The 27,051-nt window shown below is 43.5% G+C and overlaps 1 protein-coding gene and 1 pseudogene across 2 annotated transcripts; one reads left to right on the top strand and one right to left on the bottom strand.

Annotated features, from left to right (window-relative positions):
• Positions 1–305: 305 nt before the first annotated feature.
• On the top strand, positions 306–26,347 carry LOC307192954 (serine protease 46-like; the record flags this gene model as incomplete). Its single annotated transcript, XM_079934329.1, is given in 12 exon segments — positions 306–359; positions 504–594; positions 3,708–3,895; positions 4,074–4,203; positions 4,206–4,238; positions 4,241–4,321; positions 5,106–5,179; positions 5,181–5,273; positions 23,900–24,060; positions 25,459–25,612; positions 26,121–26,198; positions 26,240–26,347. Coding segments are annotated over 12 exon segments (1,245 nt in total).
• LOC307192696 (dehydrodolichyl diphosphate synthase complex subunit NUS1-like) lies at positions 8,133–10,071 on the bottom strand (annotated as a pseudogene). Its single transcript has one exon. The product of its transcript is annotated as a dehydrodolichyl diphosphate synthase complex subunit NUS1-like (transcript).
• Positions 26,348–27,051: the final 704 nt, after the last annotated feature.

Raw genomic sequence — 27,051 nt, 5'->3', positions numbered from 1 at the left:
AAGGAACTAGCCGTCCCCCTCTCAGAGCCTCAGTTTCCATACCTCCAGGGGAGCCATGAGAAGGGCTTCATAAAGGAACTTGCACTGGGCACTGGGAGTGCCTCACAGGCCAGGCACTAGGCACTGTCACAAGCCAGATACCTGGCGCTATCACAGACTTAGGGTTAGGGATACAGGGGCCCCGTCAAGGCCAAGGCTGAGCCCAGGAGGCAGTGTCTCGGGCCAGACAGCACGTGCTGTCACAGGTTCAGGGCAAGGCATCAGCAGCACCATTCCAGAGAGGTGTCTGGCAGCAGCATCACATCATGGCTCTGGCAGGCCACATTGTCTACTTAGCCTCCTGCTGCTGCCCCAGCTGGGTGAGCCCCCAACCCTGGGGCGGAGGCTCACTCCCTGCTGCCCTGCATGAACAAACCATGAGTTCTAGAATTCTCACACAATAGAGATGCCCTGTCCCACCCTGCCTCCAAGTCCCATAACGAGGACCAGTGAGGGCCGTGCAGTTGCTTGCCGTGGCATGTGGGCAGGGAGATCTTCAGGGCCTCGCATCTCCATTTCCTTCTGCCAGGGCTGAGAATAATCTCTATGTTCAAGGTAGGGCTTTGGGAGCATGGGAGAGAGGCAGGAGGGCTTTGTTTGCCTGGGTGCCTATGTCCACTGTCCTCATGCCTGCATGGCCTCCATTTGTTCCTGATGGGCATCTCCTCATCAGACTGCATGGTGTGCCAAACCTGGGGACCCAGACAGTGTCGAGGCAGTTCCTGTTTGCCAGTGACCATGAACATGAGGAAAGAGCCTTATTGAAAATGGAAACAAAGTAATATCCATGGAACGGATTTGAGAGGCACAATCTCAGAGAACTGGGACTTGTGATGAGGACGATGTGATATGTGGGGGACTGCTCATCCCACATAAGGTATCATTCACATGGCTTATATCTCAACACCCCCTGAAGTGGGCTTTACCAATATCTACATTTCACAATAGGAACCTGAGGCCCAGAGAACTAAGCGCTTGTGGTGCCAGTATTCAGTACCAGTTTTCAGCAGACTCTTTGGGGGTAAAAAGTGTGGGACCCCATGTGACAAGGTCTCTGGGCTCCCACCCTAACTGACCACATGTAATCTTGTGGTGGCAGCCCTGATTCAGGTCACCTGCCAGCTGTCCATTCTGCCCCTTGGCAGAAAATTTGCTGGCGTGGCATCTGTTAGTAGGAATGTGTTCCCCACCTTAGGGAATTTGTCCTTTTCCTTCACTGTGTGACTCCCCTTCCCAGACCAGTTCCTTGAGTGAGTGAGTGAGTGAATGAGTGCTCTCCTACTCTGTGCTGGCCTCAGGTATCTGTGACGTCTGAGGGTGGTGAGGATGTGCACTGCTCCTTGTAGCTAACTGCTGTGCCTGTGATGATGTGGGGGTGAGGGTCTGGGACCTTGTAGGGACAGAGGTCATGAGCCAAGACACACATTCCCATTGCCACATGTGAGTGCACGGGGTGACATCGGAATACAGCTTGTGAGTGGGAGCGCTTGGACTCGAACTCCAAGAAGGGGTAGAGGTCGTCCGCAGTGGAATCTGTTTGAGCCACTGAGTGTCCCCCATATATGGAATGGTATCACTGTGTCTATGACAAGTTTGATCCGCAACACCTCATGCCCCCAAATTAATCCATCATGGCTCCCTCCAGATTCAGCTGCTGTTCTTGGTGCTGGCATCTCCAGGCTGAATCCTGCACATCTTGTATAAGGTTTGGGGGAAGGAGATCAGAGTCAGCGTTGTCCTGGACGTGAGTTGTGAGGAGTACTGTTCTCTGAAACTGAGGAACCCACTGAGGGTGTGGAGCACAGAAGCAAAGCCCAACCCTACCTCTTAGAGCTGTCACTTTTTTTAAATTTAATTTAATTTAATTAATTTATTTATTTTTGGCTGTGTTGGGTCTTCGTTTCTGTGCGAGGGCTTTCTCTAGTTGCGGCAAGCGGGGGCCACTCTTCATCACGGTGCGTGGGCCTCTCACTATTGCGGCCTCTCTTGTTGCGGAGCACAGGCTCCAGACGCCCAGGCCCAGTAGTTGTGGCTCACGGGCCAAGTTGCTCCGCGGCATGTGGGATCTTCCCAGACCAGGGCTCGAACCCGTGTCCCCTGCATTAGCAGGCAGATTCTCAACCACTGCGCCACCAGGGAAGCCCAGAGCTGTCACTTTTAAAGTAGCAAAGTTCATTCTGTGGGACCCTGGGTCTCCAGGGCCTAAGCTTTGTGAGAGAGGGAAGGGCAAGGCTTTGGAAGCTCTCTCTTTCCTACCAAAGTCTCCATTGGAGCAGGCTGTAATCTGAAACAAGGTAGCCATAAACCCACCACAGTATATGAGAAGGGCTGGAAATGTGGCTCCCCCTTGGGGGAGACAGAATATAAGACAGCAAGCCATTGGACAGAAACATGGGCAAGAATGGAGCAATGAGAGGGCAAGGCAGACGAAACTCCATGGAGATGTTGGGGCTTGTGCAGGTGCCTGTGGATCCCTGTGGGGAGCCACTGGTTGAGGGTAAAGGTGACCAGCCATGGGAGTGTGTGGCAAGGGGACCAGCCATCCACATCTGATAGCAGTACCAGGAGCCCTGGGACATGGTGGAACAAGACCAAACATCAATGGTTTGGGACCCTCTGAGGGACTGCTATGAGGCAGAGCCCAGTAGATTTTTCTGCTAATGTGTATGAGTTGCAATAGATTATTAGCCTGGTCTGTTGATTGTTGTACCCTCTCCACCACCACCACGGAACGCGCCCCTGCCGCCCCCCTTCGCCCCCCGCCCCGTTCCCAGGCAAGGACGAGCCTTGCTTGCTGCTGCTGAGTCCCTGAAGCTCTGGTTGGCACTGCACACTGAACTGCTGAAGGGAACACTTTCTGGAACCACGTCTGCTTGAGACAGTGTAAATACATGTCCAACTTTGCCTGTATGAGGAGGTCCATGACCGCCTGTGACAGCTTCTTGGGCAGCCCAAACTTTACAGCAGGCTATACATAAGGAACCTTTTAATTTGTCTTTAGTCTTGGTCTCCAACCTTTGCTGTAGAATTTCTCCCTTTCCTGTCCTCAGTGATGTTCAGTTATTAAATAGCAGTCCAAGGTGGTCCAGTTCAGAATCTCAATCTCCTATCCATTTCAATGCAGCCCCCACTGCTCCCATTCCTACTGTTGGAGCCAGTGAGGGGCAAGGAGGAAATTGATAAGCATCTCTACTCATTTCCTGGTATGGTCGCAGAGAGCGCACCTCCAGGGCTGGTGGTCTATGGAGGCATGCCCTGGAGTTGTACAGTGTGACATCACTGTCCATTGCTTTCTGGCTACAACTGACTAGCAGCCCTGCTCATTGTGCCCCATCACTTAGCGCTTACTGACACTCACCCCTCTGATGATTCTCTCTTCTCCTTCACTTGTTGTAAACAAGGGAGAAGGGATGAATCCTGGGCTGACGGATTGTAAGAAGCCCTGGAGGGGTTGTCTGGTCCCCGTTGTTTGGAGGCTGTCTTTATAACATGGGGCTCCTGCTGCCTCTGGGCCTTTGGTTGCTACTTTGGGGGTGATGAGAAAAGCCCCTCCCTGCATGTGCATGTGGCAGTGGCTCCTTGTGACGGCTGGAAGTCTGAGGGCTGCCCTTTGCTGCCTGAGAGTCTGCATGGGGCTGTCATGGCCCCCTCTCTACCTTTTTTCTAAGGGTCCTGGTTCCAGGCCTGTGGTCAGACTAACATCTCCTGCAAGAATGTGAAGGGGAAGCTAGCAGAGGTGGGCAAATGGCCATGGCAGGTGAGCATCCTATTCCTGGGCGCGAACAACTGCAGTGGCTCCCTCATCCACCACCAGTGGGTCCTTACAGCTGTGCACTGCTTTCAGAGTTCAGTCAGGGTGGCCCTCCAGTCTCAGGGACTTTGCTTTCTGGCCTAGGAGGCCCTGCTGAATCTGGGGATCCGGGAGTAGGGGCCTGGCTGGGTAGCCCTGTGCTCAGCCTGTGTCTCTCCAACCATTCCATGTTTGACCTCACTGCTGGTGATCTGCCTCCTACCCGTGACCCTGCAGATCCAAGGACCCCAGATCATACTCCGTGAAGATGGGAATTCAGTGCCTCTCAGAAAATGGCACCAAACTCTCAGTCACTCGCATCGTGATTCATGAGGATTTCACCAGCCTCATGTCCCAGGATATTGCCCTCCTGAAGCTCGGGACTCTGTCTCCTGGTCCCCCCTCATTCAGCCTGTCTACCTAACCCTAAACTCAAGCCATTTCTTGGATCCATGTGCTGGATGATCGGGTGGGGACAAACATATACTCGAGGTAAGTGAAGGCAGGCCGAGGTCCCAAGACACCTGCCTCTTCAGAACATAACTCCACCACGGGCTCCTCCATCCATTCCTTTATTCACTCATTCATTCCATCAGCAAATATTTCCTGAGCACCTACACGTGCTGCACGTTGCCCTGAACTCTGTTGATAGGAGGATATACACAGTGCCCTGGTGTAAAAGACACTCATGGCGTGTATGGACCTCAGTTCCCAAAGTTAAGTTAACTCCAATGTCAAGCTCTCACTTTGCCGCCTGGAAGGAAATTAATCTTTGGCTATTAATGGGATTTCCTGTCTGCAGGTGGCACAAGGACTGTGGTCTCAGGGGGGTACCTAGGCATTGGGTGGCCATTGTAAACACTTGTTACCTTGAACACCAATAATTCCTGTCCCTTGTTGGTGTCATTCTGAGGTCCTAGAATTGAGGAGCCTTTGTGGGGTCCTGCCCTCCAACGGGTGGCTCAGTCTGGGCTCTAGGGTCTTGCCACATTGGCCGGTAGCCATGGAGCAGTGCCCAACCATTCACCCTCATGGAACGTGAATTACTGGGGTAATCTCTCCTTGGCTTCATTCAGTGCTTGGATGTTGGTCTGTGCCCCTCGGGAGACTTTTTAATGAGCTCGGGCTTTTTCAAAAGTCAGATTGTGGTTTGGGGCCTTTATACATCACTATCCCAGGAAATGACCCTGCCTCCCACATTACGAATCTGGATAGCTCCAAGATGGAGATGTGCCAAAGAGCTGAAGGGATGACGAGGCAGGATCTCTCTCTTCAGAGACCCCACAGCCCTCCTACAGTCTTCAGGAGGTGGCTGTCAAGATTGTAAACAACAAGATCTGCAATCAACAAACAGTACAAGTTCCTCTTCTTGAAGGGCCAGAAAAAGTTAATAGGGAATGACATGATTTGTGCCATCTTACAGTGGGGCATGGACACCTGTCAGGTGCACAGTGTCTAGACCCGGGCGAGAAGACGACTTTCAGTGGTCATGCATTCCTTTCCACATGGCACTGGGAGACCTTATGAAAATCTCCTTTCCCTGGGCTTCAGTTTCCCAATGTGTAAAATAAGGGTGAAAATACTTTCACTCCTCTCCACAATTATGGTTAATAATGGCAGTACTTCTCAGGTTATTTGAGCACTTCTGAACATCAGTCACATGCCCAGATCTGGGCCAGATGCTGGTGGAACGAGTTTAGCATAAATGGCATCATTCTGTAAGCAAGCTTCTGCTTCTTGCATCTTCTAGTCAACATTGTTTTTGAGATTTATCCATATTGATACATGCCTCTGTAATTCATTAATAGCTCTATCTACAATATTCTCTTTTGTGAATATTCCACAGTTCATTCATTCTCTTGTTTATAAACATTGAGGTAGCTTCTAATTTTTTCATATCGCATACTCTGCTGCTCTGAATATTCTTACACACATCTCCCTATTTACATGTTCCAGAATTTCTCAATATGGTGCATCCTGCAAGGAACTGATGGGTCATAGGCTGTGCATACTTTCATCTTTAATAGTCATTGCCAAATTGTTTTCCAAAGTGATTGTATTAATCTATATTCTTTTTTTTTTTTTGCGGTACGCGGGCCTCTCACTGTTGTGGCCTCTCCCGTTGCGGAGCACAGGCTCCGGACGCACAGGCCCAGCGGCCATGGCTCACGGGCCCAGCCGCTCTGCGGCATGTAGGATCTTCCCGGACCGGGGCACGAACCCATGTCCCCTGCATCGGCAGGCAGACTCCCAACCACTGCGCCACCAGGGAAGGCCCTAATCTATATTCTTAGAGCAGTGTTTGAGAATTCCATTGTTCCATATCCTTGTCAACTTTTGGTATTGGTCAGACTGTAAAATGTTTTCCATTCTGAGGATGAGAACTAGAGAAATAGTATCCCTTTGCGGTTGCATGTACCTGTCCCAGTTACTAATGCAACTGTGCATCCTTTCATATGTTTATTCACCATTCATAATTCTTTTTATGTGAATCACTTGTTCAGATAGTTTACACATTTTTCTATTGTTTGCCATTTTCTTTTTATTATATTTTTATGTTTGGGATACTGATTTTATGTTCATTGTGTATATTGCAAATACTTTCTTTTTGATCTTGTATATACTCTCCTTTGCTCAACAGCAATTTAGATTTTTTAAAACAAATTTTTATTGGAGTATAGTTGACATAATGTTGTGATAGCAATTTAGATTTTATTTCAATCAAACATATCTTTTTTTTCCTTTTTGGTTTATGCTTATTTAAGAACGCCTTCATTTTCCTGAGGTTGTAAGGACATTTTCCTATGTTTTCTTTTTCCTAAAAGTTTGGGAATTTTGGTTTCCACATTTGGGTCTTGAATCCATGTGCATTCATTTTGTGAACGGTGTAATTTAGGGGTCTATTTTTATTTATTTTGTGTATGGACTACCAGTTGTCCCAGTGTCGTTCGCTGAAAAAACCATTTGCTATACTGGCTGTCACCACTTCTCTCATAAATCAAATTTCTGTATACACAGGGGATAATTTCTTGAGTTGGACACCTTCAAAAAATTTTTTTTCATTTTTAAGACAAGTATTTCTTGTGGTTTTTAAAATTGAAGTATAGTTGATTTATTGTGTTAGTTTCAGGTGTGTAGCGTAGTGATTCAGTGTTTTTGCAGATTATATTCCATTATAGGTTATTACAGGATAATCAGTATAATTCTCTGTGCTCTACAATATATCCTTGTTGCCTATATATTTTATATATATTGAATAGTGGTTTGTATCTGTCAATCCCATACCCCTAATTTGTCCCTCCCTGCTTCCCTCTTCCCTTTGGTAACCACAAGATTGTTTTGTATATCCGTGACTCTGTTTCTGTTTTGCGTATACATTCATTTGTATTATTTTTTAGTTTCCACATATAAGTGATATCATGCAGTATTTGTCTTTATCTGACTTATTTCACTAAGCATAATATTCTCTAGGTTCATCCATGTTGCAGATGGCAGTATTTCATTCTTTTTATGACTGAGTTATATTCCATTGTTTTATATATATATATATCTCACATCTTCTTAAGCCAATTGTCTGTGGGTGGCCACTTGGGTTGCTTCCATGTCTTGGCTATTGTAAATAGGGCTGCTATGAATATTGGGGATGCATGTATATTTTTAAATTAGTGTTTTTGTTTTTTCCAAGTATATACCCAGGAGTGGAATTACTGGATTATATGGTAGCTCTACTTTTAGTTTCTTAAGGAACTTCCATACTATTTTCCGTAATGGCTGCACCAATGTACATTCCGACCAACAGTGTACAAGGGTTCCCTTTTCTCTACATCCTCTCTAACATTTGTTATTCGTAGATTTTTTTTTTTTAGTTTATGATCATTTTATTTCAACTGGTTTTTAAAATCATAAATGAGGTTTTGGAATCCAAAGTCAAAACATATATTCTTCGTAGCCTCAGAATTTGGCAAGCAATTCCAGACCTTGCTTTCCAAATCCAGTCTTCTTTGCTATTTTTCAGAGTCTGAGCCCTAGTTTTTAAACTACTCCATTCTAAACATACAATTTTGGATAACTATTGTGCACTTGTTAATACGATTCTTCTGAAAACAGCCCATCAAATATAAAGAATAATGGTTTCTGTCTGAGTATCAGCAGAGAGGGAAGAAAAACTAAACACCTATCAAAAAATCATTTCTTCATTTAAAAAGTAACAGAACCAGTGCTGTTCTCTGCCATGAAAGAGAACATGCAAAATTAAATTACTTTGTAGACTTTGGTAATGTTTTATTACCTACACAGGCCTCAGTCTTACTTAAAGATCATATTTTTACGCAAAGTCACCGTCAGGATTTATTAAGTAAAAATCCTGGGTACTAACATGGTCCTAAATGTGCTATTCCAAAGAGGAACAGGTTACTTTTGAGGAAGAGAGCTGCCTCGGTAATTTCCCTCAAATGCTTATTTAAATAAACACAGTTAATGGAAATTTTTTAAACCAGCTTTGGGTACTATCTAGCCCACTGCCCACCAAACAGAAAAGGAGATCAAAACTTTCTTTCCTTATTCAGGAAAGTTTCACCTTTACTTTTAAGATTACAACCTTTTCACCTTTTATGACTGCCTCATACAATATTTAAATTTTTTTTAATTCTGCATTTCAGTGTTGTAAGAGTTCTTTTTCAAGTGATCTTCACAACCCAGAACACAGACAACAGAGCGACATTTTCAAGTCACACTGTTTGACAATAACGAAGAGATGAAAATGGACGGATGTCTGAAAATATGTATTCCCTTTGCTCCAAAGGTGAGCAAACTTTTAACATGTGAACAACACAGAACTCCATTCCTCTGGAGATCCCTCAAACTCAGAATGCTTCCGTTTAATACATCAGTATACTATTCTTAAAAATTAAAGTTTGGTCACTTGGAAAGACTGAACAAAAGTTATTCCCCTCCCCCCCAAAACAACAATAAAACAGCTGTAATCACCCCTTTCTCTCCCCACAAAAAAGGGAAGTAGTTGGGGCTGAAGCCTGTAAATCTGAAATTTCAGCTCCTAAAACATCGCTGCTATTTGCTCAAAGGTGCAAGTCCACATATTTCCTCCTCCAATACTTCCCCCATTTATAAGTTTATTTCCACACACGCATGCACATGCACACGCGCACACATAACACACTCACACATGTACTCTTACTCTCAAGTAAGACACTTTTTTGTGTTTGTTGATAAATTATGAGGATTATAAACTAGATGTGTACAGGGTTTCATAGGTGCTTTGTAAACATCAGAGTCACTTGAGTCCTTTTCTCCAAAAGCCTGAAATCAAATTACACAACCAGGGATCGCTGCTTTCCCTGACGCTGTTCACAGGCTGCATATTGACAAAGGGCAGAGAAAAAGTCCTCATAACTGATGTTCAGGTGGGAAGGCAAAGAGACAATCTCAGTCAACCTGATGTGCCAGGGAAGAAAGCCTAGTGTGCTGTCCACAGGACCAAACTTCAATAGTAAATCAGGATCAGGGAAACCATTTGAACTAAGTAAACTGTCTAACATATCTACATCCAAATCTGTGCATTTCTTTTGCTGCTGAGCTACTAACTGGCAGAAGTCTTGAGCAGCTCTCACAATATCTACTATTCCATCTTCTGGGGACAGCACCTTCACTGCCGATTGGCAATTTAAAACTTGATCATCTTTGTCATTACTATTTGCAAACTCTGGTGAGTATTTGGACCAATCTAAGCCCAGGAGTTCCTGCTGTTGTTTTAAAATTTCATCCATCAATCTGGAATTATTTCTTTTGAGAATACCTTGGTGGTCGTAGAAGCTAATGTAAGAAACGCCCACGGCCATACACCACACCACGAGGCTTGCGATGTCCCAGAAGAGAAGCTGGGCTCCTGCTCCTCCTCGGTGATCACCAGGCCCATGTGCACAGGCAGCTTCTCCAGGGAACTGCCGTCCGCGCGCCAGCGTAGCCGCGGGTGGTCGGCGGCCGGGGTCGGGCCCCCCGCGTGGATGCCGGTGGTGACGGCGGTTCCTACCTTTCCTGCCGACAGCCAGGAGCTTGGGGAGCGTGAAGCCGAGCGGCGCTAGGACAGCGGCGGAGGCGGCCCGACGGCAGCGCCACCAGATCCAGTTCCAGGTGCCGGACCAAACACGGAGCCAGGAGGTGAGCATGCGGTGCAGGCAGAGCAGAGCGTGCAGCACCCGCCACACCAGCTTGTACACCCTCGTCATACTCTCGTGGCGCCCGGGCACCCTACTCTCTCCTACACCCGCAGCGCGACCGCTTCTCATCCGGCCCTGCAGCCGGCGCGGGCCAATTCTCCGCGTTCCCCCGCCCCCCGCACCCGAACCCCTTTCTATTCCAACACCTCACCTCGACCCCGCCGCCATCTATTCGTAGATTTTTTGATGATAGCCTTGCTGACAGGTGTGAGGTGATACCTCATTGTCGTTTTGATTTGTGTTTCTCTAATAATTAGCAATGTTGAACATCTCTTCGTGTGCCTGTCTTCTTTGTAAAAATGCCTAGTCAGGTCTTCTGCCCATTTTGATTGGATTATTTGTTTTTGTGATATTGAGTTGTATGAGCTCTTTGTATATTTTGGATATTAACCCTTTGTCAGTCACATTATTTGCAAATATTTTCTCCCATTCCATAGGTTGTCTTTTTGTTTTGTCAAGGTTTCCTTTGCTGTGTAAAAGTTTTTAAGTTTAATAAGGTTCCATTTGTTTATTTTTGCTTTTATTTCTTTTGCCTTAGGAGACTGATCCAAGAATAAAATTGCTCTGATTTATGTCAAAGAGTGTTTCACCTATGTTCTCTTCTAGGAGTTTTATGGTTTCATGTCTTACATTTAGGTCTTTAAATCATTTTGAATTTATTCTTATATATGATGTGAGGGAATGTTCTAACGTCATTGTTTTACATGTGGCTGTCAAGTTTTCTCAGTACCACTTGTTGAAGAGAATGTGTTTTCTCCATTGTATATTCTTGCCTCCTTTGTCATAGATTGACTGTAGGTTTGTGGGTTTCTCTCTGGGCTCTATTTCTGTTCCATTAATCTCTGTGTCCATTTTTGTGCCAATACCATGCTGTTTTGATTACTGTAGCTTTGTAGTATACTCTGAAGTCTGGGAGAGTTATATCTCCAGTTTTGTTCTTTTTTCTCAGGATTGCTTTGGCAATTTGATATCTTTTGTGGTTCCATATAAGTTTTAGGATTATTTATCCTAGTTCTGTGAAAAATTTCCTGGGTTATTTTTTTGTTTGTTAGTTTGTTTTTTGCGGTATGCAGGCCTCTCACTGTTGTGGCCTCTCCCGTTGTGGAGCACAGGCTCCAGACGCACAGGCCCAGTGTCCATGGCTTACAGGCCTAGCCGCTCCGCGGCATGTGGGGTCTTCCCAGACCGAGGCACAAACCTGTGTCTCCTGCATCGGCAGGTGGACTCTCAACCACTGCACCACCAGAGAAGCCCTCCTAGGTATTTTTATAGGGAGTGCATTAAATCTGTAGATTGCTTTGAATAGTATGGCCATCTTAATAATATTAATTTTGAAATCTAATAACACAGGATATCTTTGCATTTCTTTCAGTCTTCTTCAGTTTCCTTCATTAATGTTTTATAGTTCTTAGTGTATAGGTCTTTCACCTCCTTGGTTAAGATTAACCCTAGTTTTTTTGTTTGTTTGTTTGTTTTTGACACTATTTTAAACAGGATTTTTAAAAACTTTCTCTTTCAGGTATTTCATTATTAGAGTATAAAAATGCAACAAATTTCTGTATATTCAACTTGTATCCTGCAAAGTTACTGAATTCATTTATTAGTTCTAATAGTTTTGGGTGGAAACTTTAGGGTTCTCTATATAGAGTATCATGTCATCTGCAAAGGTGACAGTTTTACCTCTCCCCTTTCAATTTGGATACCTTTTATTTATTTTCCTTGTCTGATTGCTGTGGCTAAGACTCCCAATACTATGTTAAATAGCAGTGACAAGAGTGGGTATCCTTGTCTTGTTTCTGAATTTAGGAGGAAGGCTTTCAGCTTTTCACTGTTGAATATTATGTTGGCCCTGGGTTTGTTATAAATGGACTTTATTATGTTGAGGTATGTTCCCATATGTTGTTGAGATACCCACTTTGATGAGGGTTTTTATCATGATTGGATGTTGAATTTTATCAAAGGCTTTTTCTGTGTCCACTGAGATGATCATGTGGTTTTTGTCTTTCCTTTTGTTAATGTGGTGTATCATATTGATTGATTTGTGTATGTTAAACCATCCATGGGACCCTGGAATAAATCCAAGTTGATCATGGTGTATGATCCTTTTTATGTATTGTTGGATTCAGTTTGCTAATATTTTATTGAGGATGTTTGCATCTATATTCATCAAAGATATTGGCCTGTAATTTTCTTTTTTGGTAGTGTCTTTTTCTGGCTTTGGTATCAGGGTAATGGTGGCCTCATAGAATGAATTTGGGAGTGTCCTCTCCTCTTCAATTTTTTGGAATAGTTTGAGGATAGGTGTAACCTGTTCTTCCTATGCTTGGTAGAATTCCCCAGTGAAGCTGTCCAGACCTGGACTTGTGTTTGCAGGGAGTTTTTCTGTTTGTTTATTTGTTTTACAGATTCTATTTCACTTGTAGTCATCAGTCTGTTCAAATTGTCTGTTTCTTCTTGACTCAGTCTTGGCAGGCTATATGTTTCTAGAAATTTGTCCATTTCCTTGGTATTGTCCAATTTGTTAGCATATAACTGTTCATGGTATTCTCTTATGATTTTTTGTATCTCTGTGATATTGGTTGTTATTGCTCCTCTTTCTTTCTTATTTTGTTTATTTGGGTCCTCTTTTCTTCTTCGTGAGCCTGGATAAAGGTTTATCAATTTCATTTATCTTTTCAAAAAACCAGCTCTTGGTTTCATCATTCTTTTATATATATATATCTTTTAACTCTCTATTTTACTTATTTCCTTTCTGGTCTTTATGATTTCCTTCCTTCTGCCGACTTTGGGCTTTCTTTGTTTTTTTTTTTTCTAATTCTTTTAGGTGGTAGGTTAGGTTGTTTATTTGAGATTTTTCTTTTTTTCTTGAGGAAGGCCTGTATCACTATAAACTTCCCTCTTAGAACTCTTTTGCTACATCCTGAAGATTTTGGAAAGTTGTGTTTTCATTTTCATTTGTCTTGAGGTATTTTCTGATTTCCTCATTGATTTCATCATTGACCCATTGGTTTTTTAGTAGCATGTTGTTTAGTCTCCACGTGTTTGTTCTTTTCCTATTTTTCTTTCTGTAGTTAATTCCTAGTTTTACATCATTGTGGTCAGAAACATGCTTGATGTAATTTCTATCCTGTTAAATTTGTTGAGGCTGGTTTTGTGACCTAGTGTGTGATCTAACCTGGAGAATATTTCATGCCCACTTGAAAAGAGTGTGTATTCTACTTTTTTTTTTTCTTTTTTGGATGTAGTGTCCTACAGATATCAATTAAGTCCAACTGGTGTTTGGTGTCACTTATGAACTCTGTTGCCTTACTGTTTTTCTTTCTGGATGATCTGTCCATTGAGGTCAGCAGGGTGTTAAAGTCTCCTACTATTATTGTATTTTTGTTAATTTCTCCCTTTATGTCTGTTAGTATTTGCTTTATATATTTAGTTGCTCCTGTATTGAGTGTATATATTAACAAGTGTAATATCCTCTTCTTGTATTGATCCCTTTATCATTATATAATATGCTTCTTTGTCTTTCATTATGGTCTTTGTTTTAATGTCTATTTTGTCTAATATGAGTATTGCTACCCCCACCTTCTTGTCATTTACATTTGCATGAGATATCTTTTTCTATCCCCTCACTTTCAGTCTGTGTGTGTCTTTTGCCCTGAAGTGAGTCCCTTGTAGGCAGCATAATGAAGGGTCTTGTTTTGTTTTGTTTGTATCCAATCAGTCACCCTATGTCTTTTGATCAGAGGATTTAGTCCATTGACATTTAAAGTAATTATTGACAGGTATGTACTTATTGCCATTTTATTCCTTGCTTTCCAGTGTTTTTGTAGTTCTTATTTTTTCCTTTCCTCTTTTTTTTTGTTTTTCCCATTGTGGTTTGATTATTTTCTTTCATAGTATTCTTGAGGTCCTTTCTTTTTGGTTTTTGTGTATACAAAACCTACAATAGGTAGGTTTTTGATTTGTGGTTACCATGGGGTTTATATATATTGACCCCTAATTATATCTATTTGCTTTAAACTGAAGTCATTCAAGTTCAAATACATTCTAAAAGATCTACATTTTTTACTCCCCTCCTCCAGATTTTGTGTTTTTGATGTCATGTTTTATATCTTCATGCTTATCCCTTTACTGTTTATTGTAGTTATAGTTGCTTTTACAATATTTTTTGTTTTTTTATTCTATGTACTGGCTTACTTAAGTTATCTTCAATCCTTACTATATATTTGTTTTTCCTATTGGGATTTTCCCTTTCGGACAGATTCTTTCTTCTTTTCCATTTAGAGAATATCCTTCAGCATTTCTTTTAGGGTAGGTTTGGTATTGCAGAATTCTTTTAGTTTTGCTTGTCTGAGAAATTATTTCTCTTTCTTTCTGTTCTAACTTATAATCTTGTTGGGTAGACTATCCTAGGTTTCAGGTTTTTCCTTTTCATGAGTTTGAGTATATCATGTCACTCCCTTCTGGTCTGCAAAGTTTTTGCGGAGAAATCAGTTGATAGCTTTATGGGGGTTCCCTTGTACATGACTCTGTTTTTCTCTTGCTGCTTTTAGGAGTCTCTCTTTATCTTTAACTTTTGACATTTTAACTATGATATGTCTTGGTGTGGGCCTGTTTGGATTCATCTTGTTTGGGATCCTCTGTTCTTTCTGTACCTTGATATCTGTTTCCCCCTTTAGGCTTAGGAAGTTTTCAATCATAATTTCTTCAAATACATTTTCAATCCCCTTCTTTCTCCCTTCTCCTTCCAGAACCCTTACTATGCATATGTTGGCACATTTTATATTATCCCATAGATCTCATATTTTTCTTTCTTTTTTTTTTTTCCATTTGTCTGTCTGTCTGCTGTTCTGATTGGGTTATTTCCATCATTCTATCTTTCAGATCTCTTATGTGTTCTTCTTTGTTATTTAGTTGGCTATTCATTGCTTCTAGAGTGCTTTTTATCTCAGAAATTGAATTATCTACTTTTGATTAGGTCTTTACAGTTTCTAGTTCCTTGTTAAAAAGCATCTGTGTTTATATTGATACTCTTTCTTAATTCACTTAGCACTTTTTTTTTTTTTTTTTGCGGTACGTGGGCCTCTCACTGTTGTAGCCTCTCCCGTTGCGGAACAGAGGCTCCAGACACGCAGGTTCAGCAGCCATGGCTTACGGGCCTAGCCACTCCGTGGCATGTGGGATCTTCCCAGACCGGGGCATGAACCCATGTCCCCTGTATTGGCAGGCAGACTCTCAACCACTGTGCCACCAGGGAAGCCCCACTTAGCATTTTTATTAGCAACTTTTTTTTTGAAATTTCCCCCTTTTCTTTTTTTTAAATTTTTTAATTTATTTTTTATTTATTATTATTATTATTTGCAGTACGTGGGCCTCTCACTGTTGTGGCCTCTCCCGTTGTGGAGCACAGGCTCCGGACGCACAGGCTCAGCGGCCATGGCTCACGGGCCCAGCCACTCCATGGCATGTGGGATCTTCCCGGACCGGGGCACAAACCCACGTCCCCTGCATCGGCAGGTGGACTCTCAACCACTGCACTACCAGGGAAGCCCCTCTTTTTTAAAAAAATAAATTTATTTGTTTTATTTATTTATTTTTGGCTGCATTGGGTATTCGTTGCTGCACGTGGGCTTTCTCTAGTTGCGGTAAGCAGGGGCTACTCTCCGTTGCGGTGCATAGAATTCTTATCGCGGTGGCTTCTTTTGTTGCTGAGCACAGGCTCTAGGCATGTGGGCTTCGGTAGTTATGGCACATGGGTATTAGCAACTTTTTGAAGTCAGCGTCTGGTAGACTGATTATCTGTTTCATTATTTGGTTTTTCAAGGGTTTTCTTTTGCTCTTTCAGCTGGGAGTAGTTCCTCTTTCTTTTCATTTTACTTAACTTTCTGTGTTTCTGTGAATTTAGGTGAAACAGTTATCTATTGTGGTCTTGAAGTGGTGTTTTTATGTGGGAGTGTCCCTACATAGACTGTGTGTGCCCAGTGTCTTTGGTGTGAGGGCTGGATTTGATGCAGATGCCAGCCACTTCTTTCCTCATGGTGTGCTGGCCACTATCACTTTGATAGAGGGTGTGGCTGGTGATGGAGGAGCTAGAGCCTGCACAGGGTGTGAGGTGGGACTTCCTCTCTGCTCCCTGGCTGTGGCTGTCCTGTCAGGGGTGGAGTCTGCTCCCACATTGCTAGAGCAGAAACTCTGAGGTCGGGCTTGAGCCAGCTCTGTTCCCTTTAAGTGTGTGTTTTTCCTTCTTGCTGCACTGGGGCTTTTGCCCCAAAGGAGGGGAGTGATGAAGTAAATGGGGCTGAATTGGAATATGGTTGATTTATAATGTTGTGTTGGTTTCAGGTGTACAGCAAAGTGAATCAGTTATCTATATCTATATAGATATAGATAGATATATCTATCTATATACATATAGATACAGATATATCTGTATCTATATCTCCACTCTTTTTTAGATTCTTTTCCCATATAGGCCATTACAGAATATTGAGTAGAGTTCCCTGTGCTATACAGTAGGTCCTAATTAGTTATCTATTGAGAAGTTTGACTTTAAATCAAGTCTAGCTTTGTGACTATTGCGTGACTATGGATATTCTGATTTCTGGACTGAGATGTTTATGTGACAGCGTAATCATACTGATTATGATTACATTAATCACAGTGAGCAAAACGTTCTGACTCTGCCCAGTTTTTACCCAGGATCAGAGAAAGAACTCACCCCTTAAATACATTTTAAAGGGACAAAGGGGATTCCAATGAAGATGCCTTTTGTGTTCAATGTACCATTTACACTTTTCCCTGTCCTTTGTCCATGTTTTTCTGTTAAACTACTTTTCTTTTTATTGATTTGTAAAAACTGTAGATATTATATGCTGTGGTAATTGGTAAAGGAACATCATGTCTTTTTCAACTTAATTTTAAGTGGTTCATAAGTATAGGTGTATACATACACACATACTTATGGAGAGAGAGAGAAGATAAAACAAATATGGTTAAACATTAAATTAGTGAGTCTGGGTAAAAATATTATGCTTGTATATTTTCTGTAAGTCTTAAATTATTTCAAAATAAAAAGTTAAAAAAAAAAACTTTAGGAACCGGAAGTTTTAACCCTTTGTGAAATGCTTTACAATATTTTACACTACTTGTCCATGATTTACCTTTTTTACATGTGGATTTCTTCCCATAGAGTTAATTATTAAAATTTTCATATGTTCATATTTATTGTTATTTCCCTTAATGATTGTAGTTTTTGTGCTGTGCTTAGAAATATCTTTCCTACCCTAAGATTATAAAATTCTTTACTCATACATGTTCTTAATTTTTTCTTTAAATATTTTAATTTTGATTCATCTAGAAGGGTGAGAGAGGAAACCAGTTTTATTTTTCTCCAAATGTAGCCAGTTATGTCAATAATTTTTATTGAATACTTTTTTTCGGCAGTGAACTAGAAATGCCCTCTTTATTATATCATACATTCCCATCTTATTTTTGTGTATTTCTGCCCTTTGCAGTCTCATTCGTGTGCCACCACTCTTTTTAAATTATTGTAGCTTTATAATTCCTTTCTGTATGTGGTAAGGCAAGTCCTCCTTCATTCTTCTTCTTTCTTTTTTTTTTAACATCTTTATTGGGGTATAATTGCTTTACAATGGTGTGTTAGTTTCTGCTTTATAACAAAGTGAATCAGTTATACATACACATATGTTCCCATATCCATTATTCTTCTTTTAAAGAATTTACCTTGCTCTTCTCCCATGTTCATTCTAATTGAACAATCTTTGTCTCGAGGTATTTTCTGATTTTTTCTTTGATTTCATTGTTGACCCATTGGTGTTTTTTTTTTTAATTAATTAATTTATTTTTTACTGCATTGGGTCTTTGTTGCTGTGCGTGGACTTTCTCTAGCTGTGGCAAGCGGGGGCTACTTGTCATTGCAGTGCGTGGGGTTGTCATTGCAGTGGCTTCTCTTGTTGCGGAGCATGGGCTCTAGACATGCGGGCTTCAGTAGTTGTGGTGCATGGGCTTAGTTGCTCCGCAGCATGTGGGATCTTCCCCAGCCAGGGCTGGAACCCGTGTCCCCTACGTTGGCAGGCAGATTCTTAACCACTCTGCCACCAGGAAAGCCCGACCCATTGGTTTTTTAGTAGCATGTTGTTTAGTCTCCAAGTGTTTGGTTTTTTTTCCCATTTTCTTTTGAACAATCTCAGTATAATACTAAAAGGAAAATCATGTGGTGATTTTGGGAAAATAGACTCTATTTTGCTCTATTTTATTTGTGTCCCTAGAGCTGGAGTTTATATAGCTTTCTCCATATAATTACTGCATGCTGCTTCTTAACTTTATTCCTAGATATTTTATATTACATCTCTATTGTAATATAAAATGTTTTTTTCAGTGTATTTTCCGTTTGTATTATATATTGATTTTTTGTGTATTTACTTTGTAATAAGCAAAATTCCTAGATATAGTGGATATAATGGATTCTCTTTAATTTTGAGACATACCATCTGCAAACAATGGTAAATTTGTCTCTTACTTTTCAATATGTATGCCTCTTACTTCTTTCTCTTGTTTATTGCAATGTCAAGAATCATATTCCAGAACAGTTGCTCTGTCTTCCAGGGGACACTGTGTTATCTTGTTTTAGGTATGTCTTTTAATAAACAGTGTAATGCTCAGTGCTATATTTTTCAACACATTTGGGAGGCTTTCCTTTAATTCATTTACCAAGAAGAATATTTCTTTTTATCCCCCTACTTTATGTATTGGTTTGATTTTCTTTTTCCACTCCACTTTTCCCCTGTAGTGGTTTAAAAGTTGTCATATCTCAACGTCATTGTACTACAGATATTTTCCACACATGTATTTAAACTTGACTTAACACCTAGAGTTAATCAATGTCTACTGCTTCCTCCTTAGCAGGACAAGAGCCTTCCTTTTCACTTGCCTCATTTCCATCCCCCAGACTCATCTTGTTGAAAACATCTGGGAGTTCAGCTCACTGAACCCTTCTATTATATCCAAGAGTTTTTAATTCACTCTCTTGGGCTTTCCAGGTTTATGCCCATATGAGCTACAATTAGTGATGATTTTGCCTCTTTCGTTTTCATGATTTTTACTTTTTTCATTATTTTGGGTACTGCTCCCCAAAAGCAACCTGGAATTGTAGCTCTACTTTTTCCTGTTGCTTACCTTCCTGGAAGTTCTTCCCACACTTCATCATGAAGCATGTTGCTAACGTGGCATATCATCTGTCGAGGAGAGAGCCATTCCTTTGTTTCACTGTGGCATTTTATTTCAGGAATGAATGCTATGCTTCGTAAAATGTGGTTTCTGCAGCTATCACGATGACTCTACACTCTAACTCAGCTAGAGTGAGTTAGAGATATGGTTGACTGGACTCCATATCTAGAGTGCTGAGTCAGTTCCATGAACAGATTCTTCATGTCCATTTACCCTGCCTGCCAGGATTAGCCCTCCCTGGTCATGGTGTGCTTTGGTTTCATTCATCTGTTGGATTCAGATTTATAATATCGTTTTTTAGAATACATTTAATTTATTTGTTCATCCAACAAGACACCCCGTGCTGGGCTCTGGGCCAGGCACAGGATAGTGTTGGTGCATGGCCCAGGAAAGGTACTGGCCCTGGAACAGCAGTCCTATGAGACACCATCCACGCAGCCTTTGCGTTTTGTTTTGTCTTCCTCCAGTGAGGCTGGGCTCCACCGAAGGTGTGTTGAGGAAGGCACCCCCTTTGTCAAGTTATAGAATCACAAATATGCTTCACTTGAAAGCACAGTCTATGTTCTGGAACATTTGAAATAACATAAATTATCTGCTCCTTGAATGCTGGATAGAAGTTGCTTGCAAAACCACATAGGCCTGTTTTCCTTTGAAGGGGTAGTTCTTGAGCAATACTTTAAGTTGTTTTGTCCGTGATTATTGGATTTTCTTAGAAATTATTCATTTCATCCAGATTTTAGATCCATAAAGAGAAAGTTATAAATAGTCTTCAGATACTAGAAAGTGTATTTTCCCTGGGTCTGATTCTAGTCTCTTTTCTACTTATACCACAAAGTATTTGAATTTTCCTTCTCTTTGAGTTTTTCTTGGTAGGACTTACAAGATATTTATTTTGTTGTTGTTTTTTAAGTACAATTTATTGATTTTATTCCTCAAGTCTATGATTTTTTTGCTTTCTAATGCATGACACCTGCTTTTTGTCTTTATTAATTCCTTTTCAAGTGTCTTCAGCTGAATGTGCAGTGATAAATAATTGATGATGACAATAAATAATTTATTTTCATTCTCTCTTGTTTGGTATTAAAGTATTTAGACTAAGACTCTTCTGTGTGAAATTCAGGCCCGCATCCCATGGGCTTTGCAATGTATGGCCTTCTTATCTTTCTACACTCTAACTGTAGATTTTAGTTCTGTTTTTACTTTAACATTTTTGAAAGTTAATTTTTTTTTCTTTGATGGGGGTGGTTCACATTTTGTTACTGGAGTCTGGCTTAATTTCATTGTGGTAAGAGAATGTCCACTTACAAGATCTTTCTCTCTCTGTTCTATTTTCTCTCTCTCTCCCTCTGAGTTCTCTTTTTCTCTGGATTGCCAGAGTCCAGTCAACCATATCTCTGTCACTAGCTTGATTATCACTGGCTTGATTTTCCCCTTCATCTTCCATTTTTTCTCTCCACAAAAGGCCCCTACTGAAATCTGTTTAATACATGTCTTTAAAGAAGTCTGTATCTTTGAAAAATGCGTAGTGTTGCTATGTGTATATTTTACTTTGCATAAATGATGTTGTGCTGCAGTCCTCTCCTGTATTTGTTTGTTGAGGAATCTCAATTTGTTCGAGAATCCACATTAAATAGTTTTATTCTTTCCAGTCATTGCCCCCATATGCCCTGTGTCAAATCTTCTTCCCTTCTCCAAACATCATTTTGGGCAGAGCTCATAATTTTCAGTTACTTTCAGTTATTAAATACCTTGTCATATTATAAGTCTCAATTTAAAAATCAATTTGATTGGAACTTCCCTGGTGGCACAGTGGTTAAGAATCCGCCTGCCAATGCAGGGGACACGGGTTCGAGCCCTGCTCCAGGAAGATCCCACATGCCGCGGAGCAACTAAGTCTGTGTGCCACAACTACTGAGCCTGCACTCTAGAGCATGCGAGCCAAAACTACTGAGCCCGCGTGCCACAACTACTGAAGCCCACGCGCCTAGAGCCGGTGCTCTGCAACAAGAGAAGCCACCTCAATGAGACGCCCAGGCACCACAACGAAGCGTGGCCCCTGCTCACGGCAACTAAAGAAAGCCTACGTGCAGCAATGAAGACCCAATGCAACCAAAAAATAAGTGAATACATAAAAGTCAATTTGATTTAAACTTCGCCAAGCCCTACTCCATCTCCCTCCTCTGGAGCATGGGGGTCTGGACACTGGGAGCTGACAACTGGGTCAGCCTAGACATGGAAACCTTCAAGTCTCCCTCAACTCACTTTCTCTGCTTGTTAATTTTCAGGGTTTCCTTAGATAGGCTAAAATTGACCTCTAGTTGGTTTTAGACCGAGAAAATGCCCTATCTTAATTCATCATCTATCTTCAATGAGATTTGGTGTCTTTCATTGAACAGATGGTCTTAACTTTGATGTAATTAAGCCTAACACATTTGCCCTCTTCAGGTTTGTGGGGTTTTATCTTATTTTAAAACATGTGCTTCATCCCAAGTCATAAAGTCATGGCCTTACATTTTAAATTAGCTTTATCTTTCTCACTTTTCACATTTAGAGTTTTATTTCCTCTGGAGTTTTGTTATGGCAGGGTCCAACTTCATTTTTCTCCATCAGTTTCTCCACCATCTACAGCAGAGACCTCCTTTCTCAGTCATGACACTTTCTGGAGCATGTGCCAAGTTTCCTCCACCTGCAGGCATCTGGCTGGCTCTCCATTGCCCCATTGGTCTATTTTTCAGTTTCTATGCTAGTACCGTGGTTTCTATAATTATAGCTCTGAAATAGATCTAACTCTGTTTAGATGTTTCTCCAGTCCCCAGCCTCTCCAATTTGCTCTTTTTTTCTCAAACCTGTCATAGAATTCATGGACTATTATCCTTCAATATCAATTCTAGAATCAGATTGTCAAGGTCCTGAAAAAATCCTGCTGACATTTTATTTGGAATCGCTTGAACTTTAGAGGTCAACATAAGGGGAACTGACATTGTTATAATTTTTGACTCTTTCACTCTCTGTTGAATACAGATAAAAGAATATTTATAAAATGTGTATGGAGAATAAAGAATAACACAACCAACACCAATACCCTCAGCACCAAGCCTATAAAATAGTGCATTACCAGAAACTTGGAGGCTTCCACGTGATGATTACTGAATCTCAAACCAGGAAGGCTCTGATGCTGCTTTGGTTTTTCTCTGCTGGCTGGCATTTGCTCTTGGTGCCTCAGCTTCCCTGTGTGCAGGGTGATGTTCTAAGAGGACATGTTCTTTAGAGTGTTTTTTTTGTGGGAGTTCGCTGAAGCATGGCTTGAAAGTGGGTTCCTTCAGTCAGAATCTATATTTGCTTCTGCCAGATACCTGGACCTAAAAGCAACCCAGAACCTCTTTAAATGACATTCTTGGCTCAAGTTTTTTTAACCACCCAGACAGTGTGAATTCAAGTTGCAAGTTCACATGAGGGCAGGTGTTCCTAGTTTATCGTCACTCGGAAGGTGTGGTCCTTTCTGGGAGGTATAGTTTTTTGCAGGAGGTTTCCTCTTGGGCTCCCCTCCTTGGGCAGGCCCTGGGTTTTGCCTTTCGTCTTCTGCACCCATGAATGAGGCTGTGAAAACCAAAGCTCAGTTTCACTGGGTTTGGCCTATGGCTTTGGGGCAAAAGTCATCTTCTGGGCTTTGCTGATGGCTCTGTGTTTTAGCCCTCCCTTGGGTTTTGCACTCTGAGGAGTCTTTATTTTCTTGCTAGCTCACCCATGCATTTAAAATCTCACAGGTTTAGTTATCTTCAGCAAGGTGGGAAAGGGGATCTAGTCTTCCATACTGTAGGAAGCCAAATGTTGAGAACTGACTTTTTTACATTGTTTTAAGTTGCCTCATCTAAGAACAACGGTATATCTGTACATTAATGTGGGTCTTCTTTTGTGTTCTTAAGTATAGTTTTATTATTTTTTCCTTACATGTTTTATGCACTCTTCATTAGATTATGTCTTATAAATCTTGGTTTACACTACAAGAAAAAATATACATATATGTGGGGGAGGGAGGGAGGGAGGGAGGGAGAGAGAGCATGAGCTGTTTTTCAGATTTATAAAACTTTTCAACAATACAGAAGAATGTAAGAAAGTTTTAAGAAAATCATAAACCCACCATCAGCAGAAATAACAGCTACTACTTTTTGATGTATGCTGTTGTAAACATTATTCTTATACATGCACCTGCTTTGCACAAAGAGAGAGGGGGCAGGTTTGCATTTCAAATGGCTCATTCTGTAAGCAGGATTGTAGGAAAGAAGAAAGTCAAGGGCAACACCTTGGAGGCCCACCACGATTTAAAGAGAAGGCAGAGGAGGGGACCGGCAGTTATGGTCAGGGAGTTAGCAGGGGAATGCAGAGAGAGCCCATTGTGATCCTGAACTTGGGCCCCAGTGCAGTGCTTCCATGTCACAGAGCAAGTTCATAGCCATGCGTTGATATCAGGGACAGCACGGGCCTAACACAGCTCGTGCTAAGGATATGGCCCCGGAAGGTGCAAGTTTATTTGTCCAGGACTTGCAGGGAGGCCTTCCTGCTGCCTCCTTTATGCCTCCCTTCCTCCCCTCCACAGGGTAACTCTGGCAGTTCCCTTGTCTGCCAAGTGAACCACACCTGGATTCAGGTGGGGGTGCTGAACTGGAGCTTTAGCTGCAGCCGGCACCGCTTCCCGGGCATCTACACCAGCACCTCCCACTTCACCGACTGGATCAAGAAACAGATCAGTGATGTGAGGTTCGTCAGTAGGGCCGGGCCAGGCTTCCTGAACCTGGTCTTCCTCACTGGCTACATTCTGCTGGTTTCCTTGGGCTCCCCGTGGCTCCTGTGAGTGATGTTTCCAGGGCAGTCCCTCCCGGAGGCCACTTCTTCCTCCCCTCTGTCTGTCCTCAGGAGAAGTGGAGGCTGGAGGAGCACAGGACATCAGGGCAGAGTACTCTGGGGGAGGGTCCCAGAGCCAGTTTTTTCAGTTGTTCAGTGAAGATGCTCTTGAACTTTGTGTCACTGAAGTCATCATCTTTCTTCTTGATTATGGCCAGACCCTTCAAAGCCTCCCCTCTCCCAAGAGGCCTGGCTGTCCTCTCAGGGGAGCCTCCCTGATAGTCCTCCTTGTACTTGTGCTCATCATGTTCCCCTCTCTGGGCTACAGTTTCCTCTTCTGCCAAATATGGAGCTGGACTTTGTGATCTCACTCCCTGCTTAGTCATCCCAGCACTCCAGCAATTCCCAAGTCCCCATGACTCTCTCCTGGGTCTCTGACCCAACAGTTTTCCCTCAGGCCTTACTGTGAGGGTTGGCCTCTTCCCAAGAAACTCACAATGACCAGACCTGCACTTGTGGACCTGGTTCCAGAACATGTGGGTCTCTCCCAAGCCCTCATATCACCCTAGGAGTCTACAGAAACTGACTGGTTCCTCCTCTCTCCCTGGCAGGGATGGGTGATGATGGGGGGCAGGGAGGGGGGCAAGGCAGAGTGCCTGCTTAGGTGACTGTGTGAGGTGACGGCACCCTGAGCTCCTGAGCTGCCTTAGTCACCTCCATCATACTCTGAAGAGGAAGGACAGGCGCAAGCTAGCCAGACTGAGAGGGCAGAGCTCTGCCACCCTTGTGGAAGGTAGCATGGGCACCCCCTCAGACCTGGTAGGCCTCAGGTTCACAGTGGCCAGCTACCCTTGCCCTTGGGGTCCAGAGTGTAGTAGGTGTGGTTTGCAGGAGATTGGAGTACTGAATGGCCAGCCCTATCGTCTCTCCCAAGACAGCAGGACCTGGCAAATGTTAGACTGTCCTGGCTTGATTTAACTTTCACCTTACCTTTTATTAGGCTAGAATTTTCCAACAGCTTTGAACCAAAGCTTCTCATAGGATTTCCCCAGACTATTTTTTAATTGTATTATCCATCTCTGTCACTGAGCCATCAAAATGTTCCCCAAATTCCAACATACCAAGTGGCCTTCTGCTCCAGAAGGGCCCAATGGTTACTATCCCTCTTTCTCTGTTTATGGAAACCTCACCTGTGTCATCTTTCTAAGCAGATGGATCTGTAAGGGAAGGGCATTTGCTGAATGGCGACAGTGCTTAAAATTATGCACTCTTGAAAAATTATTATTGAAAACATTTTAATCTGCTTAATTTCAGTGCCCTGGGGCAAGGCCCCACCGTAATTACCAGGCTGGAGGGCAGGTGGGACGGCTTGGAAATCCCGGATGCCAGCCCCAGGGGTTGGGCCTTCATCTCACCGGGTAGGGATGGAAGTGGGCTGCCGGAGGAGGAGGTGCAAGAACCGGCCGAGGTGAGGTTAAGGGACTCCAGGAAACTGCTGGGCCAGGCCGACTGGGAGACACGGGGTCCCAGGAGGGCAGAGGCGTGGCCAGAAGCCAGGCAGTCCTGAGCACCAGCAAGCTAGACAGAGGGCGGCTGGGACACCAGGAGCACCATCGCGGGGGGGCCACTGGGGGGCGCCGCGCGGACGGGGTCGGGAGCACCCGCGCCTACCACACCAAAGAAGCTGCCGCTGGCTGCCAATGGGGGGCGCCGTCGTGGGGCCAGCCCCGGGAGCGGCATCGCAAGAGGAGCGCCGAGGCTTATTCGCTGCTTCTCGGGGATGGAGCTCTGGTGTGGGGCGCTGGCCGGCTGGCGCAGTCCCCCGCAGACCCCGAACGTCCGCCCTTGCCCACGCCGGGCTCCTGCTGATGCTACTGCTGTTACTGCTGCTGCTGCTGCTGCGGCCCGCGGGTGCCGCCCCTCCGCTCCTCCCACAGGCCTGGCCTCCACCTCTGATCCTCTGCGTCCTTCCACAGGTTGCTTGGGCGCTGGCAAAGTGCCGGGGGCACTGTCCACGGATGCCCCCGCCGACCTTGACGCCCCCTGTGCCCCCAGTGCCACCTGTCCCTCAGGCGGACGTCGCTTCCCCCGGCAGGCTGCCACTAGCCAGCCGCCCAGGACCCTGCAGTACTCTGCTTCTAAAGCCGACGAGGATGAGTTCCTTTCCCGTGAGTACTGGGAGGAGGGTGCCCAAGCAGCCTGAGGACCTTAAGGGGCAGCGGAAGAAGGGGCACGGAGAGTGAGAGGGGACCTTCCTTTTACCAGTGCTTATTGAGCACCTGTTGTGGGCCAGGCCTCCCATGCTGTCGAGGTAGGAGGCAAGGAAGGTGGGGGGAGCCTGGGGTGTGCTCATGTCCTGCCTCCCTGATGGTCTATGGGGACAGCACCTCTCCGTCCGGCCCAGTCCCTGATCCAGGCTCCCAGCCAAGGCCTTAGGGGGTCTCCAGCATGGCTTCAGGGAGCCTTCCCTTGTGTGTCTCGGGGCACACCCACAAGGCATTCTCTCCATCAGTGGCTTCCAAGCATGTTGAAGTAAGACCCACATAAAAAATACTTCTCATCCTGGAACTGAGTGCACAGAATTTAACTGTCGCAGAAAGTCACACACAGGACCCAGCTGCACCCTGCTGTGCTATTCCCTCTCCTGCGTTAGCCTTTACAGCCGCTGGTGACAGCCCACTTACATTGATCTCACGATCCTCTAGTCCATTTGGAACACGTAGGAGCGGGACTGCTGTGGTGTTAGATATGTGCATCTTCAGTTTAAAGAACTTTTTCTGTAAAATCTTTTCCAGGGTGACTGCACCCATTGACCTTCCCTCCAGCAGTGAGTGAACGGTCTGGGGCCCTGCTCCTCACCAACACTTGTTATCAGGGATATTTAGTTTTGCCTGGCAGGTGGTGGTG

The sequence above is a fragment of the Stenella coeruleoalba genome, assembly GCF_951394435.1.
Source record: "Stenella coeruleoalba genome assembly, chromosome: 10".
NCBI classification, from domain to species: domain Eukaryota; kingdom Metazoa; phylum Chordata; class Mammalia; order Artiodactyla; family Delphinidae; genus Stenella; species Stenella coeruleoalba.
The sequence above is the reverse complement of the archived record's forward strand: the minus strand, read 5'-3'. Positions and strand labels throughout refer to the sequence as shown.